Below are 17,714 nucleotides of genomic sequence, written 5' to 3' on the forward strand. Positions count from 1 at the left end.
TGGTGGCTAATGTCCTGTTTTACAAAAGGTGCCATTCCCCGAACGAGGGTTCCTGGAAACGGGTCCGCGCTTCGTAAACGGCGGTGATCTCCAGCACGGAGTGTGACTGGATGGAGGATCCGGGCCGTTCAACCGCTCAGACCCGCCCGCCTCGCGTAACGAGACGTCGGTGCGTTCAGGCAACGGGTTCCATGATGTCAAACGAACGGCCACGACTCGGACTCAAGCAGACAGTTTGTCCTGGCGGCGCGTGTTAGTGTTGAGACGGCGCTCGCTGTCATAACAGAGCGCTACAAAGCTCCGGGGCCCGGCTGCTTCTGGGAGGCCTGGTTCTGTGACCCACTTTCGTTGTGTGTGAACGGGAGGATGAGGCTCGCCCGCTGGGAGCGCTCGCGCTCCTGCTTTTCCCCTCGAGTGAGAACAAACGGGTCCGGCGCCATCAGTGCGGCGGCACATATCGAGGCCGGCCCTGATGCGGCGTGCGAAAAACCTAGAAGTGCCACTTTAACAAAATGCTGTGGATTGGACTAATAAGACACCAGCGTCTGTTAGAAAGTGGGAAAAGAAGGTTTACGTTGACATGTAGAGAACGTGTGGGTTCCTCCTCAGGAGGTTCTACTACATCATCAACCTGTACAGCCCCTGGTAGAACAGAGTAGTAGGTCTGGCCTCAGATGTGAGATGGAGCCTACAGACTCTGGTGACATTCTACTGTTTCCTGTCCATTACTCATCATATGAGTGGACATTAATGCTTCGTCGTGTCTCTTACGAGGCCTCTGGCATTTTCACATCACTCCCTGAGGGCAGATATACAGTAAAACTGCCGCATGCATGGCGCAGGCTGACTTGTAATTAGAGTTCATACAGACTTGGGTCCTCGTTATTAGTGTTTCTGCCCAGGCTTTAATTGGAGCTGTGGCAGCAGCCAGTCACTGTCAGACGAGTGCAGGTTTATCAGCGCCGCTGCAGCAGCCGACCCGCGTCCGCGCTGGGTTTTTGATTCCGTCGCCGCCCGTCAGTTTCGAGCTGCAAAGCACAACTTCCCTCTGCCTTTCAGCCGGCGCGTCCACCTTCGCCATCTGTCTCTGCCTGTTCGTCTTTATCGGCCCCTCCACCGCTCCTCCTGCTAATTACTCTACCCTTTCTCTCTCGCCCTGTCCATTGTCTCTATTCTTCACCTTCCACCATTTATCTGCTCGCAGACGTCCTTCTTGGCTGTGGAGGTCTGCGCTGCCGGGCTTGAAAGGTTGCTTCCGCTTCCAGTGTCTAACCTTGACCACCGGATGTTGGCACCGGGGGCAATTACTCTCAAAGTCGCTGTGTTGGTGTTTATATTGGACTTTTCTGATTCCCTGCAATATGACGTGCTTTACTCAGTCTGGCTCCTGCCAGAGGTTTACAACAGCTGGAGCACCTTCCATCTGTGTACGTGTGCACAGTAAAGACAGAGTGGAGGCGAGACGCACGGGCCGGACCATCTATTAGCAGGCTGGTGATACGTTTTCCTAATGAGGTCGCAATCATTTTAATTATTAATCCAGGTTCCACTTAGGAGAAAAAGCAGAGAGGCTTTCTTCAAAATGGAAGTTTAAGGTTGAAAGACAGGAAGTTACAGTAAAACACAGTACAGGTAAACACATCAGGACTCACCGTGACTCTGATTACTCTGCTTTTTAATAATTCATCGTGTCTAGAGCCACAAAGGCCTTCTCCTAAAGTCATTAGTATTTTTGTAATAAAAAACATGGGATTAAAGCCCATTTAGCAAAACTGGAATTGCCAGATTTGTCTCTTGCGTAAAGGATCATTTAGGAGTAGTTTTATAATTAGTGCACCTTCACATTTGCCAACTATATCCATCTTTCATCAAGTCTGATGTGAAAGAAGACATTTCTTCAATCATGTGAAAATATAAAAGAAAGAAGTTGCTAAAGTACCAGAGAGAGTAAAAATTATTCAGTCAAACACCAATTAAACAGCATGCGCATCGCACTTCATGCAGGGACCCACGTGTCTCAGTTACAACCTGGTGCAGCTTTACGACAGCGGCTCCAGCTCTGTGATGAGCTTTTTACTGTGAAGATGGAACGGGCGCTTCAACCGCCCAAACACTGGCGACCGGGGACCAATCTGCAGACAGCTGCACTGTCGGCTGCCACCAGGCGACTCGTTCCATCTCGCGTCTGTTTATTTGTCGGGGACAGGTTGCTGCAGCCATCTGGGAGAGTCCGGCCTCCTTACTGCTAGCATGAAATGTCCTGAGCTGATCAGCCCTGCCTGCCTATGTGTCTGTATAGTGATTAGAACAGGCAACAGGAACAGATCGGCATTAACCACCACACGTGCTTTAAATAACTTCAGACATGTATAATTACACAGAGCCTGAGACGCTGAGCATTAAATACATCACACGTCACCACAGGGGGCCATATGAAGGAGCACCCAGACAGTAACGAAGCTTCGCTCGCTGCCTGACAAACAGGGGAGGCAGATAAACGAGCGGGTGACAGGAACAGGTGTGTTAACGAAAGTCACTCCTGGCCTCCGGCAGCGAAAGGCTGACGAGGTTCCGCCGAGTATCAATCAGGAGACGCTATTTATAGCGGACACAAACACGCGAGTGAAGTAGGTTAAGAGCAGACGACTGAGGACGTGCGAGGGAGAGGTAACCAGGCTGAGGTTAAGTTATGCACAAGCAGGCGGTGATTAATGACGCCCACATCTTCACCATCTTCTCCAGGACTAATGTTCCAGTCTAGAACTAGATTAGGACCCTCTGCACCTCCATGATGCCTCTCCTGCTTTACCCAAGAGAGGATCCACTGCTTCCTCGTAGTTATTGTGTAAAGTTAAAGTTGTGTATCTACCTGACATGTATAATTTCCCACTGAGCACCGGGACACGCTTCCCCGACCGTGTGACCTTTGACCTGACTCACCTCCGGCCTCTAGATGCTAATCGCTGCGCGTTAGCGGCTGCGGGTCGCGCTCCGGTCTGAGCCGACAGCTCGCGCTCACAGCGGCGTCAGAGCGGAGCGCTTCGACACAAAAGCCGGTGTCACTGCAGCGGGAGCCGCACAGCGATGAACACGACGCCTTTGTCCTCTTCACAATACAGTATTAATAAGAAGCGTCGCCATTTCCACTGGAAAACATTCATTTTAAAGCAGATAGAATCAAGCTAAAGGCCTTTGTGTCCGGCAGAAGGCGACCGAGCTGCTGTTACACTGGATGAGAAATGGAACATGCACTTCTACAAATTTGCCGCCGCCCTCTCTGAGCCCATTAGCTGTAAACAGCGTGTAGTATTCTCTGGCTGCCACAGTACGAGCTCGCCTATAAATAAGATTAATGCCAGGGAACGGTATCGCCGTTGGATCGTTTCCTCCTCAACGGATGAATCAAATGAACGACAACAGCAGGACACGTCTGCATCGCGGCCAAACGCCGGTACCCGGGCAATCGCTTCTCCTCCGCCTCAACTTCCCCTCTAATCCATCATTGCCTTTTCCTATTTCCACTTCAGCTCCACGGAGGCCTGCTCTCTTGACCATGTGGGGAAATAGATCAAAATAGAAGTAAGTTGCGCTAGCGAAAGCACACGTTTCGCCCACAGCTACGAACCAACAGGCGATTTCTCATTCAAATGATTTTTCCCACGACGTCACTACACAGCATTAATGTTATGAAGGACATTTAACTCTGCAAACTGCAAAATGTTCCTTAAAAGAAAGCCTCGTCATAGAGACTGAGATCATTACTCTAATCTTCCCACCATGACGCTAAACTCCTGGATCTGGTGTCACACTGGCAGGTGAAGACGTGGACAAGACAAGGTCTACCTTCAACTCATTCTAGACACTTGATCTACAAGCCCTGTTCATCTGTTCAGCCTGAAGAGGCACTGGAGCCGAACGACTGGCTCGATTTTCAACTGAGTCAAGTATCTGCTTGCATAACACGACAGCAAAACACATTAAGTACATATTACTAATCAGATGACTTCCTCATCCAACAAGCTGTCGGAGCTGAAACTCCCATTAGTGATAGTTGCTGCTAATCAACACGGACATTTGCTGCACTTCACTATTTATGTATGAAAACTACAATGAAAAATCAAACACGTACTGCACCAGACACAGTCACTACCAGGAAGTTCAAAGGCAGCGTCACCAAATTATCACCTTCTAAAAGTAGATTATAGAAAGTGTTGGGTGAGAAGCTGCACATTAGCAGCTCGCTCCTCTTCTGTGAATGTACAGATCAAACGTGAGCAGTGCTTGCAGTTTCTCACACGGTTTCTCATGGTGACTTCACCTGTAGCGTGCTGCCCTCTGCTGGCAGGAACGAAGACGTGCAGCGATGCGTTCGTGTCCATGTGGACTAAAACGTCCCCATGTTCCACTGCAGTTTTTTTTCCCACGCAGCAGCTGCAAGCAATAAACTGGTTACATACTGGTTCCCAGTGACTCCTCTCTGTGGGTAAAACAAGCGATCCGTCCAAGTGCGCCACAAACAGCAGGCTCTGCTACAACGTCCTGCGGACACGGCGTGGGGCTTAGTGCATTTCTAGAGACACCTGCTTTAGTGAGAACGCTCATGTTCCAAAGCCTGCACCAATATCCGGAGGGCATCACAGCCACCTGGCAGGTGTACAGTGTGATCACTCCCACCCTGGGAGGGGTTCGGAATAGTCGCCGGGAAGAGGCTTCAAATCCAGGACCAGGTGTTACATTACTGTGACTCCTACTTACGGTTTTGATGTAAACCTAAACACCGGCGTGTCCCCGTTCTCCAGGGTGAAAACGCAGGCCCTGAGCCACAGTCACTTCCAACATTATCTGAAGCTAAATCTCGAAGTGACAGAAGCACCTGGGTCCTGGCTCGGCCGCCGCTTACGCATCAGGCGTGCGAAGAGAAAGGCCGAGCTCAGCGAGCCAGAAGATAAAGCTTCGCTGATGACACGATGTGGAGGCTGCACCTGCCCCACCGACGCCAGGCTTATCTATAGGCAATGAGATAAAGCATGAATAATCCATCTTCTCTTATTCACGACAGGAGCAATTGTTTTCCAAATCCTTCTGTTGTTGTTGCTCTGCGCCTGCAGAAAAACCCTCGCTGCAGATGTAATTTAGGGATCCCCACAGTGAAATTCATGACTGTTTAATAGCATCATAAATCATAGGCAAACACAGGCCATTCGTCTTACTGAACGACAGGACGAATCAACGAGCGGCGGCACCTGCCAATTACAGAGAGCTCCAGGTTTTACGGCTGCGCTCGACAGGTTGCTGAGCTGGAACAGTCGTGGGAATGGGGACGCGTGACTAATGAACGGAGGCAAAGCACAGCCTCAATCTGAACATGTCAACGTAACTCAATAACATCATTGCTGCCGCCTGTAGGAGAGGAAATACACTTTACACACAGGTAAAAAAATAGTTTAAGTAAAAGACTATCAGTCAAATGTCCTGATACATTATGGATACAATTTGGATCATAGCAATGATGGAGTCTGCAGCATCCTCAGACATGCACCATGCTGCCCGCTGGGGGGGGCTGTACCTTTCAGGTTCGGGGAGGCCCAGGTCACGATGCGCCGCACCAGGCAGCAGTTGAGGAGGACTTTCTTGGAGAAGCCGTGATCTTTGCGGAAGTGCTGCAGCTCCTCCCTCCACTGGCTCCTCTTGCTCGGTGCAGCCATGGCCGTCAGCGCGCTATCGTGAAATATAATTGGCCATTACATGCAGAAACGCTTCCCAATTACGAGCGCAGCTCACTGCCGTGAATATTTTAAATGGCAGCACAGACGCGACCACTTCCTGCCTCGCCATTCGAATGACTCCCTGTTTAAAGCCTCTAGTAAACATTTGCTACATGCAAAACTAAATGTCAAAGGTTTCTGCAACACACCGGACGACACACGGTCATTTGGGAAGTTTTCTGGCCCCCAGTTATGCACGGCCATAATGAAGGCAGGAACATTTCAACTTGCCCTTTTGGAGCAGGAAATGCTGGTTTTAGCCCCGAGATGCTGTTGGAGGAAGGCGAGTTATTTCTGAGCTAATCTACAGCCGCAGATGGTAAAAGTAAACAAACACAAACGTCCTGATCGTCTCTAGATCATCCAGAATTCACGATTGGTGCTAAATGAACCAGCAGCCAGCGACGCCCCACCTCCATTAAACACAGTCCTCTTCAAGTCCCGTCTGAAGAGCAGAAGTTCCAACACGCCGTGGCTCATTCAGCTGATGTGACTTCAGCATAAAGTCACATCCTTCAACGCACAGACACTGTGAACAAGTGCAGCCTCATCTTACCTTGCAAGAAAAAAAAACACGCTCCCTCCGCTTCCTCAGACGACAAGTGATCCTCAGGTTTCACAGGCACTTTCCCTTTGCTGAGCTGATCAACAGAGTGTGAAAGAGGGTGGGAGGGGGAGGAGGAGGAGGAGGAGGAAGGGGAGAGCAAGGACCGCTCTGTGAAACACAATGAGAGGATCGCTCGAAAAGACACTGCGGCTCAAATTAAAGGGCACATATTTGTTTTTTTAGTCAAAGTCAGAAATGCTGCATTGACAAAACAGACGTTGTCTGATTCAGCCTCTAAAGAAGCTCAAAAGCTTCACCCACTGTACTACAGACAGACTATAGACTACAAATCTGATCTAATCTAATCTAATATCTAATCTAAAGTCTCTAAATGCTCGTGTTTAGGCAAAACCAGTCCTTCTAAGAATAAGAGTCGGAAATTGGCGGCAGGAAAAACTCAAGAAAGTTGGAAAGAAAAATTTACACCTCATTAGGTGAACAAACTGGGTAATATACAATCATCTTAGGGTCCTCTGGGTTCTTTTAATGGAAGGTCATGGGATTTTGTGCAGATTGGAATATTCCTCTTAGATCCAGAGCGTGCTGCAGTTAAACCATGGGAAATGCAGTTGTGAAAACGCTCTCTAGGTCTCTCGTGTTAAACCAATCTGTGTTTTCAGAATAATGTTCCTCAATACAAAAATGCATCATCATCATCATCATCATCATCAGGTCGTAGTCTCTGATCAGGACCAGGTCCAATAAGACCTTCAGCGCGGCCCCCGTCCCAAGCGTAACACACAATAAATGCATAATAGAAGGGCCACTAGCTCAAATGAAATGCTCGGCCATTAACATCAGGTACTTAGTTTTGCAGTGTGCTGAGCTGAAGATGATGCACCTCGCTACACAGCCATTACTGCACATTAACACCCTGGATTTACTACCTCGCTGTGTGTGCTTCCCACAATATGCAGCGTTTCCAGCAGCAGCTCAGCAGCCGTGTTGTTCACGTCAGGACAGACTGTAAATGCCGTGCATCTACATTCATGCAAATGGTCAACAGCCAAACGGGGCTCAGGCGTGTAGTAAAGCTGAGTCACGACACGCCAGGACGTCAGTTAGACATCAGTGCTGGAGCTAACTGCCTGCCCAGAGATAAGCAACGTGTCCCAGCATCTCAGAGGACAAAGAGGGGCCCTGGAGGGAGCCGGGAACCGGGGCGTCCTCCCCCAGGGGGCCGGACACACCGGACTGAGGGGGAGCCGCATCCCAGGGTCCATTCTCCAGTAACACTTGTTAGGCATGTACATCCTGATCCTGAGGGAGAGGGCTCAGCTTTGTCCCCGGGTTCATGAATAACTCATAGTAAAGAAGCCGCTGCAGCTCATTGACCTTCAAGGCAGATAATCAACTCTCAGACCAGGTACCGTTGACTAGTGAGTCACAACGAGTTCCAAAACTGGGATGGAGACGCTTTCAACAAAGTCACAAAGTTCTGACGGCTGATGTTTGGGAGGAACCAGGACGATGAGACTCTTTTCACGCTGCATCACAACTCACACACGCTCCTTCAGAGCTCATCCTCACTTTTTGGCCACTTGCAGATCAAATTTCACGGAACAGAAACCAAAATCATTCTTAATTATCTGCCCTGCGCAAATCAATGGGAGGGAAACCGAAATACGATCCAGCCGCTGAATGCAGAGCTTGGAGGTGCTACGTGGTCCGTGTGAGAGACACGGGATCCCTCGCACTTAAATCCAACTATCGATTATGTCAGAAGCGATTTGCTGTAATGTGTTCTTAAATCAGTGCAGACAGCGGCTCCTCTACAATGGACTTAGAGCCACATGATACACATCAGGAATTAGGCCGAGCCGCAACAATTATACTGAAGTGATGATGATGATGATGACGATGATGAAGGTTAGATTTTCAGCGGAAGCAGATCTTTAAAAGAAAAAAAGAAAAAAAATCAAATCTTGTGATTTTAGTTTGTGGATTCGATGCAGAACTGAATCCCTGTTCGAGCGATTAGAGACGAATCAGGCAAATGGCATCTGAAAGCAGCGTCCCTTTAAAAGCAGACGCTACCACACAGCAGCTGAGGGGAAATTAACAACGCAGCTGCCCCCGAGGAACATGATGGATGACGCGCGCTGAAGACAACAGGCTCATTTCTCCAGCGCCGGCATTTCTATGGAACCCTGGCAGGATAATGCAGCGGCCCATTACAGGGGCCATCAGGCTTCGCAGAGGAGGTTACTGCCCATCAGCAGCGGAGCAGCAGCCTCTTCACCTGCACCAGATCACCGTTCAGTGAGCGCCCGAGTCGACCTGAGCTTCCAACGTGAAAATAATGGCTCCCAAACAAAAGGAAGCATCAGATTTGTGTTGCTAAACTTCTTTGCACTATTACCTCATCCCCGTTAAGACTCTAAAGCCGGAGCTCATTATATTGTGTTGCAACAGCCTGAAACGGGCGCTGCCTCCGTCTCCAGCGTCGCGGAGGCGAGAGAGCCCCGCGGCCCAGTTGGTCGTCGCAGGAGGCCCAGACTGGAGGCGATGCAGGCTCCGCCTCCAACGCGTCCTCCCCCCAACACAGCCCCAACGCGACCTTGGCCGGAAACGTGGTTTCTAAAATTGGCTGAACGCATGAGGGAGGAAACGGCCCCGTGGATTAAATAAACTGCAATGCAGTAGTTAGAGATGGGAAATGTAGAGCAGGGAGGCGCTGGTCCTCGCTTCATCACTTATTTACTGACGCCCTCCTGAAACTGACACCATCACCGCTGGGGCTGTGGTCAAGAGATTCGATAGGAGGGATCAGGGTCACATATGACTGCTTGATTCCAATGAGCAGAAGCCACAGCTGATTGAAAGGTCACACGTGTAATGACAGGGATGAGAAGGCTCCTGCCGACACGCCTCCACGTTCGCGGCATTTGTTCATCACGGCTCAGCTATTAATTAGCGCACGGATGAGGCTTCAGCACTTTTTAAACGAGGAGGCAACTCATCACAATGAGAGGGTTCCTCACTCCAGCACTTGGCAAATGGACTGGAGCGTTCTGATGGGCAACGTAGAGAGCACACGCACACACACACACACACACACACACACACACACACACACACACACACACACACACACACACACACACACACACACACACACACACACACACGGACTGGGCCTGTCACACGCTGGTCCGGTCCTGGTTCTAGACCCCCCCCCCTCCGCCTCTGCGGCGTTCTCCCAGTCCACGCATTCAGCTGCAGCGCCTGCTATCTGACGATAGCGCCGGCTCTTTATCGGAGACACCGCGCCGGTGACTGTACAAGCACCTGGGGGGATTTGGGGCACGTCGTGTGAAAGGATGCGTGTCGAGGCGGCAGCGAGGCGAACGGAAGAATGGAGCCCATCAGCGGGCGGCTGCTGGAAGGTCACTTTCATTCTCTCGGGGGATTATCTCATTTTTTGCTCATCAAACAAAAGGGCTTTTTTTGTGTGGTCACTGCACAACTAATGCAGGCTGAGGATCAGGAGCGTTCCCACCCTCCTCGCTGCTTCAACGTGCTTCACACAAAGGCACTTGAACCTAATCAACCCTTAATCACACTTTTGCAGGAAGAAAGAAAAGAAAATCGTTACAACTTCCAAAAATGTTAATGCTTCTTGTTGCCAGTTCTTCACATTGAATCAAAATGACTTATGTGAATTGTTGCACTGCAGCATTTAACCACTAAATCTAGTTTTCGGAAAATTAATCTGATTGTTAACGATGAGCACTTTAATTAGTTTGTACATTACATAAATAAAAGCTCCACACATTGGGCACTTTATTAGCTTCACCCATATAGTGTAATTCAATGCAACACAGCAATCCGACAACCTTGAACCCAGAGAACCTTAAAAAGAGACTATATCAGAATTGAATTGTAGAACTGAATTGAACTGAATGGATGGCAGAGCTGTATTACATCGCATTTGTTTGTGCAGGTGTACCTAATAAAGTGGCCAGTGAGTGTATGACTGCATGCATGTCATCCAGGGCACAGACAGGTGGAATGCTCCTCACTGTTCCTCTAACTCTTATGAGATGAAAGAGACCAAACTGCATCTTTTGGGGGTTGTAGTTTCTTCTTATTTTATGATTATTGTCTCTTTTTGAAACATTTCTTCTCTGTCATTCACAAGAGAATTATAGTTATCGGCATCTGGAACAGGCCCAGACTCTTACTTGAGTTCAACATATGCAACAAAGAACCAAAGTGTGAATTAGAATTTAAAAAAACACGTGTTCGCCACGCGTTCAGGTTCACAGCTCAACCTCTGGAAGGAGAGTGAACTTCCTCTGATTGGACACTAGGTGTCAGCCTTGCACGTCGCATAAAGGCCACGGCTCCCACACAGCAAACGCTTCCTGCAGCTTCCGGGGGTCAGCAGGACGTTATATAACATGAAAACGGATTCTACATCTACTGCACGTTTCCAGAACTGCCCTAATTCGTTCACGTCTGCATGCGCTGCACGTCATAGGCCCTCGTAGGAAGGCAGATATGTTCCGTGTGCTGTTGTGGAGCCTATATTGGGTGTTGGCACGACCCGTTAGGACATGGACCACTGGGGCGAGTGAAGCCCAGAATAGGCTTCTGAGCCCACCCACTGGGACCAGAAGAAAGACAGACGGAGCCTCCAGTTGGCCACTGGTGCCGGCCTGCCTCCACACATGGCCTGCGCCTCCAGCTCTGACACCATTTCATCCCGGCCTCCTTGGAATCTCTCTTCCGACCCGACACAGCTGATCCTCGGGGTTGAAGGGGTCTCGCTGTAGTGGCTGAGGTGACACAGCCCATATGCTGGAAGTGGACTCAAAAGCCCCTCTGATGAAATGTTTGTACAACAATTCAAACAAATACCAGCGAGTACTAATTAGATTTGAAATCCCGGGACTCAAACGAACAAAAAAATCTGACAAGTAATATCAGAGCTGAACCAAACCGAATGATGTACACGGCAACATATAAGAGGTTGTGATGAGAGAGAAGAGAATACAAGCTATGATCTTCATTCTTTAAGCATCTTATTTTTAAACTGTAGAATAACATAAAGGAAAAGTCTAAATCTTCATCTGAAGTGAACTGTAAAGTCTCATTTTAAAGGGCGACAGATGAGGGATGCTGTAAATCCTTAATATGACCTTGGCGCAGAGGCAGAAGGCGCTGAGGCCAAGTGCTGGCATCGTTGTCTGGCATCGCCTGAGCGAGTCGAGCCTCAGTGGCTGTGGTGCAAACGAGCCCAGGGGCTGAAATGTAAAGATGGAAGACGAGCCGCTCTGTCGTCAGCGGTCGCGGCTTCCTCAGTCTGAGCTCTGCAGTCGGAACCACCGTCACCTCCTCCTTCTCCATCACCGCCTCCCGCCCTGCTTCCTTCACTCACCCGCTCCCTCCTTCCCTCATTCTTCTCTGGCCTCAGTCCCAAGGCAGATGGTCGCTGCGAGCAGATGCTCCCCGCGCAGTCCGTGGAAAACGGAAAAACAAAGGCTGCAGCCGAGGCAAACGGAATCTGCTGGAGACGAGGGGGAAAGTTCGCAGCGCAATTAATCCTCGTTTGATCAAGGGCTAGTTTGTTGCCGACGGGTGAGGAGGGATCACACAGGTGTCAAAACACAAAGGCTCACCGCTAACGCGACGGCCACTTAGCTTAGCTTCACAGCAGGTGGTCATGAAGACCGTCTGACGCACCAGATCTGACTGCTTAATAAGTCAAACTGTCCAATTGTGGATCTATTTATAAAGGGAACACACACACACACACACGCACACACACACACACACACACACACACACACACACACACATCCTAGTACTGACGCCAAAGTGAGGACCTTAGATAATGATGAACCGTTACAAATAAAGGCAGACGTCCAACCTTTGCTTTTGCTGATAATCTGAACCGAAATTCTAACCTCAGCCCTAAAATCACATCTTAATCCTCAATCAGGCCTTCAAAGAAGTGAGGACCGGCCAAAATGTTCTCCTTTTCTCAAAATGTCCTCACTTCTGGTATAAAAATAAGTTTTTTGGTTCTCAGTTCAGTGCAAGTACATAAGTATAAGTACACACACACGCATCAACCACCGGAACAGTGACGTCTCTACTACAGACGTCAGTCCTCACCAGCAACGTGGCCCAAGTCGCCTTTAAATAACTTCATTAGCATAATCTATGCTTTAAATTCATCTGACGTGCTACAATTTGGTCTAACAATAAATCAAACATGGCTTTTTACAGAAACAAAGACAGACACTCAGAGAGTGTAAACGTGTGATCCAGTGTCGGGTTCTGTCAAAACTCGCCTCTGAAGCGCTCAGACACACGACGCTGCTGTCTGACAGATTGGGAGCAGCTTCTCTCTTCCTCAGCTTCATTGCGCTGCTGAACAAATACACACAAGCACAGGAACGGCGTGTGGTCAGTTCTCAGGGCCACGAACAGCTCAGAGGTGATGATGTGTAGGAAAGAGACTACACATCCTGACACTCACACACGCACACACACACACGCACACTAATGTCAGACTGAGCTTTTCAACAAAAATCATATCTGATACGTTAGTTTAGAGTCTAGTTTGGAAGCCTGAAGGCTTAAATTATTAATATCCAAAAGTGCAGCGGTTATGAGTGAACACGTCCTGAGGGCTTAATGATCTGGTGATGTCATTAATAAATGCTGCTGAGCTCAAAGCCAAAGTGCATAACTCACCGGCTCACGTGTGGAAATGCTGACTGATGTCCCAAATATTGATTATGGCATAAGGGCCACAGTTTATTCTTAGCGTCACCTGTGAAGTCATAAATATGCAGATGTGAACTGTGACTGACCTCCTGGACCTTTAACGCTCCACATCTGCCTCCACTGTGACTGTGGACATGAGTCGTCTCCTGACCAACACTAACCTGCAAATTTTAAAGCTTCTCTACTGTTTCGGTTGAAAGACATTTATGAAGCGTTGATTGAACAGCTACAACGTCTAATAGCAATGTTAATGTTTTTAGGACTCCAAGCCCTGGATACAGGAAATACAATTGCTGGTGGTAATTGCTGAAACAAAAGCCTGCGATGGAGCCAACTTGCTGTGAAGGCAGAGGCGGAGCTAGCCGTGGTGCTGAAGGCTGCTCCGCACAACAATAAAACTTACGGGCTGCATTTCGTCAGACGGTGGAGGAGAGAAATGTCTGGGGAGCAGTTGTCAGGCGCTGACAGAGGCTGCAGTGATCTGAGAGCGCTCCGAGGCTCCGATGCAAAGACAGGCTGCACTAAGGATCAACTCAAGGCTCCACGGCAGCAGCAGCCATTACATTTTAGGGTTTCCCTAAGTGACAATGAGCAGGATTTAACAGGACACTATTGAGCAAATACATCTGGATAAAGAGCAACATAAGTGTAGGCCGGGTAAACAATAAGACACTCAGTGAGGAGTACGAATACTCAAACACTGCGAGGACCATGAGCAGAAAAACAAATATCAACCACCGCCCCTGACTGAGAAATGGGAGGTGGAGAACTTTATCACAGCTTCTGTATCTGTAAATCCATCATCCGGGTGTTGAGCACCTTTATAAAAAAACTACACATCCTCTGATTTCTAATGCCACATCACAATTCCTCACAACTGCATCCACTGCGCCTGCTGTTTTCACCCACTGATGATCATGAGCTCCTAATCATTACCACAGAGTGGTCAGCGCCTTCGTGCACTAGAAATATGGGCAGATAAACAGGAAAGGATCTAAAACACACAGAGAAGCCGCTCACAGGACCTGGAACTCGTCCTCTAACATGTTTCAAGAGAAGGCAAAAGTCCAGACATGACGTCAGGTTTCCTCGACGTTAGAAAGAAGGTTGCAGAAACATGCAGGTTATTGCACATGACTCAATTTAAACCAAACTCCGTTTAGAATATTTCCACCCAGTCGCTAGAACGTGACGGGTAGAAACACATTGTTAAACAATCAATCATTCAAATCATCAATAAGAGGCAACTTTTATGGTTAGAATAACTGCAGCCTTTGGCGTTTAGGAATTTATAAAGTCTTATTTTCCAGTGAATAAAAGAAAGTCGATAATTCGGAGCCGAATTAAAGCGCGGCCGCGTAACCGCACCACGCTGAACCTCAATCCACTAATTAGCCAATATTAAATTCCAATCCTGACACTGGGAGTTTGGCGTCACTTGTTTTTCCATGCAACACGGAACACCACGCACGCGACCCACGAATCAATCACCAAATGGTGGCCGAACGCGCCAAAGCACGCGCCCACGGTCCTACCAGGCGAAGAGGCAGCGGCGTCCACCCGCGCGGACACCGTCTCCACTCGCTTCGCGTCCATTGCTGGCTGCGTGGGTCCAAACTGCGTGGTTCCGCTCGCCGGAGCTCGTCCGCGGCGACCTGCTGCTACTAGTTGACGCTCGCGCAACTCCCAAGTTTGTCTGTGCAACACGGCGCTGGAGCGGCGCGCGTGCAGGCGCGTCGCGTCGGGAGCGCGCAGAGGTGGGTGATGTTTCTAACGGCACGCTGAGGTGAGGATCACAACATCAGGGTGCGCGCGTCGTCGTTCACGCTTACAGATTTATTGAAAAAGAAAATATATATATATTTTTTTTACTTTTGGGTGTTTGCAGGAAATGTCTGCACTTTCAGTTCCCTGAAGACGTGATTCACATTAACGTCTCTCAAACCGGCTCCTTCTATCTTGACCCACATTGGTGCATTTTTGTTTTCCAAGCTGTGGTTCAGGGGCCAACGTGGGCCCACAGCAGTGCTTTCATTATACGTCTTCACGTTTCCAACTCACCAGCAACATTTATATAATTCTGCAGATGCTGAAAACATCTCTGGAAGCTGAAACCCTGCAGCTCCTAATATACTGCTTATAGTCAATGTTGTGCGTCTGTGAACAGAGCAGCAGATTCTCCACACACGCCGTAGCGACACCATGAATGATGCCAGGACTAAAGCCTGCCATGAAAAGATAAACAGGGAAAAACCTCAACTGCTTCTGAGCGACGTGAAGAAACTGTCGTCTTGTTTTGAAGATCAGAGCGTTTTTAACAACAGTTTGTTTCACAGCAGCAGAAAGGAACAAAACCGCGTAAACAAAGGTTCTGATCTTCCAAGGAAACGGGGAGGGATAAAGTCTGTCACACATCCATCCGGCGGCTTTGGACAAACCATGGAGCAGCACATTCACTCTGCCGTCACTGCAACAAAGACGCTGCGCACGCGGTGAAGGGATCTGATGAGTAACGGCAAATCATGTTTTTAGACATTTATTCATAGAATGTACAGGAATAAGTGAACGTAATGCACCTGCTGCTTATGTGTTCCACTCATTTATGTAAATATGAAGGATCCTGGAGCTTTGGAAATGTGCAGTTATTTATCGTTAACAATACGTTTGAAAGGAAAGGTCAAAGCCACGTTGGGATCATTACAAAGCCCTGCAGTTATTTTCCAATTAGCATCAAAATCAACATCAAACAGCTTGATTGGTCCAAATAATTATGATTGAATCGCTTGCATTATGTCCCCATTCATGTGTGTGGCTCACTCCAGCGAACCACCTTTGTTTTCTATGGTCTGGTCTCTCAGCACTTGTCGCTGTGAGTGACTGATGCCCATTTTTTTTAGGCGCTATAAATAGCACGGGCACCTGGACAGACTGGCACAGGTAGATGGATGGCTGTGTGAGGGCATTAATGAGAGCACAGGTCCAACAACACCAGGACGGAGACCGCAGATGGCAGGTGTCGCTGTGGCTCGGCTGTGTGTGTGTGTGTGTGTGTGTGTGTGTGTGTGTGTGTGTGTGTGTGTGTGTGTGGTGTGTGTGTACAGGTGTGTGTGTGTGTGTGTGTGTGTGTGTGTGTGTGTGTCTGCAGGTGTGTGCATGTGCGTGTGCAGGTGTGTGCGCATGTGTGTGTGTGTGTGTGTGTGTGTGTGTGTCTGCAGGTGTGTGCATGTGCGTGTGCAGGTGTGTGTGCATGTGTGTGTGTGTGTGTGTGTGTGTGTGTGTGTGTCTGCAGGTGTGTGCATGTGCGTGTGCAGGTGTGTGTGCATGTGTGTGTGTGTGTGGGCCTGGGAGGCCACCAAATGCAATGAATGAGAGTTTAAAAAGCTCAAAGCCATGAAGTGAAATTGTCACTAATATGTTCCAGGCTGCTCGAATACATGGATGAAATATTTATTTTCGGTCTCACCACTTTTCAAAACATGATCCTTCTCCTCTTCCCTCCCTCACTCCACCCTCCCCCCACTCAAGAAGACCCAAATGAGCATCTATTTCTGTCCCTCCTTCTGACGGTGCCCAAACTTTAATCACGATGTATTTTGGTGGGCACTGTATTTAATGTGGAGATCAGTGGTGCTGATATCAGGACTCCATGACTTTGATTCATCCAAACATATAGCGTGAAACACAGCCAGGCTGTTTGACTGCTTCATTTTTAGCCCTCGACTTGCATTTCTTCAGCTGGATAATGTGAGACGAAGCATTTCTCAGCTTGGCCCATTTAGCGAGATCAGCAGAAATAAAAACACGCCGCATCTCAAAATGCAAATTTTGTAAAGCTGTGTTTTTCTAAGATGCGAGGGGGCAATTTGAGAGAGAAAAGGACAACGTACGAATAAGAAAATGAAAATTAGAAATGAGCCGTATCAGCATCAGTTCAGGACAATTCTCACCTTTCATCTCTCTTTAGTTTGCATGGAACCGATTTATGCGTAAACATGTTTATGCAAATATCAACATTTATAAAATCCCCAACCTCAGCTTAACCACAATTTGCCTGCTCAAGTGAATCTGCAGCTATTTGACTAAATCCCACATAAACAATTGCACCAATTATCTGTGCAGAAAGCGCTTTCATCCATATGTCAGGCCTGGGGACGGTTTCAGGTGATTAGTGTGCTGCATGTAAGGATGCAATGGAAACCCAGAGCTGCCTCATCACAACCACCTTCCAGGAAGTATCAATCTTTATTCTGTTCCAGTGACAGGTATCCACAACAGAACCCGGCGCTTCCTCCAGGCGCCGCGAGCGATGTTTGAAAAATGTAAACAACCCATCACTTGTCTGGCGTCAGCGTCGCTGGGCCTCGTGGTGTTCAGATCCGTTTCACAGCGTGCACTAAGTGGCAACCAGGAGCCGGTGTATCAGAGGCATCATGGAGGAGCTATGGCAGCATTTACAGGCATGTGTGTGTGTGTGTGGGGGGGGTCCAATTATTATGTTTTCACAAAGAACAGTTCTCTTAAACCCAGAGTCAGACAAGTCCTCCACTTTTGAAACGCTCATTTCCGTTTTCTGCATTTTGACTTTGTTGCTGTCACCG

General features: G+C 48.6%; 1 protein-coding gene across 6 annotated transcripts in view; it reads right to left on the minus strand.

Annotated features, from left to right (window-relative positions):
- kcnip4a (potassium voltage-gated channel interacting protein 4a) overlaps positions 1 to 14,884 on the minus strand; it is a 77,549-nt gene extending 62,665 nt beyond the window's left edge. The window contains exons 1-2 of one of the 6 annotated variants that reach the window (XM_041072812.2): positions 14,652 to 14,884; positions 5,567 to 5,718 (exon numbers count right to left, since the gene is read on the minus strand). In XM_041072812.2, the coding sequence (XP_040928746.1) occupies positions 5,567 to 5,705 (139 nt within the window). In that variant the 5' untranslated portion in view covers positions 5,706 to 5,718; positions 14,652 to 14,884. Of the gene's footprint in view, positions 1 to 5,566; positions 5,719 to 6,321; positions 9,376 to 14,651 lie in introns of those variants that run through there. The other 5 variants (XM_029143283.3, XM_041072832.2, XM_029143280.3 and 2 more) reach the window with 5 other exon arrangements.
- Between the last annotated feature and the right edge of the window lie 2,830 nt (positions 14,885 to 17,714).

Source organism: Betta splendens, chromosome 2 (genome assembly GCF_900634795.4).
Source record: "Betta splendens chromosome 2, fBetSpl5.4, whole genome shotgun sequence".
In the NCBI taxonomy this organism is placed as follows: Eukaryota; Metazoa; Chordata; class Actinopteri; order Anabantiformes; family Osphronemidae; genus Betta; species Betta splendens.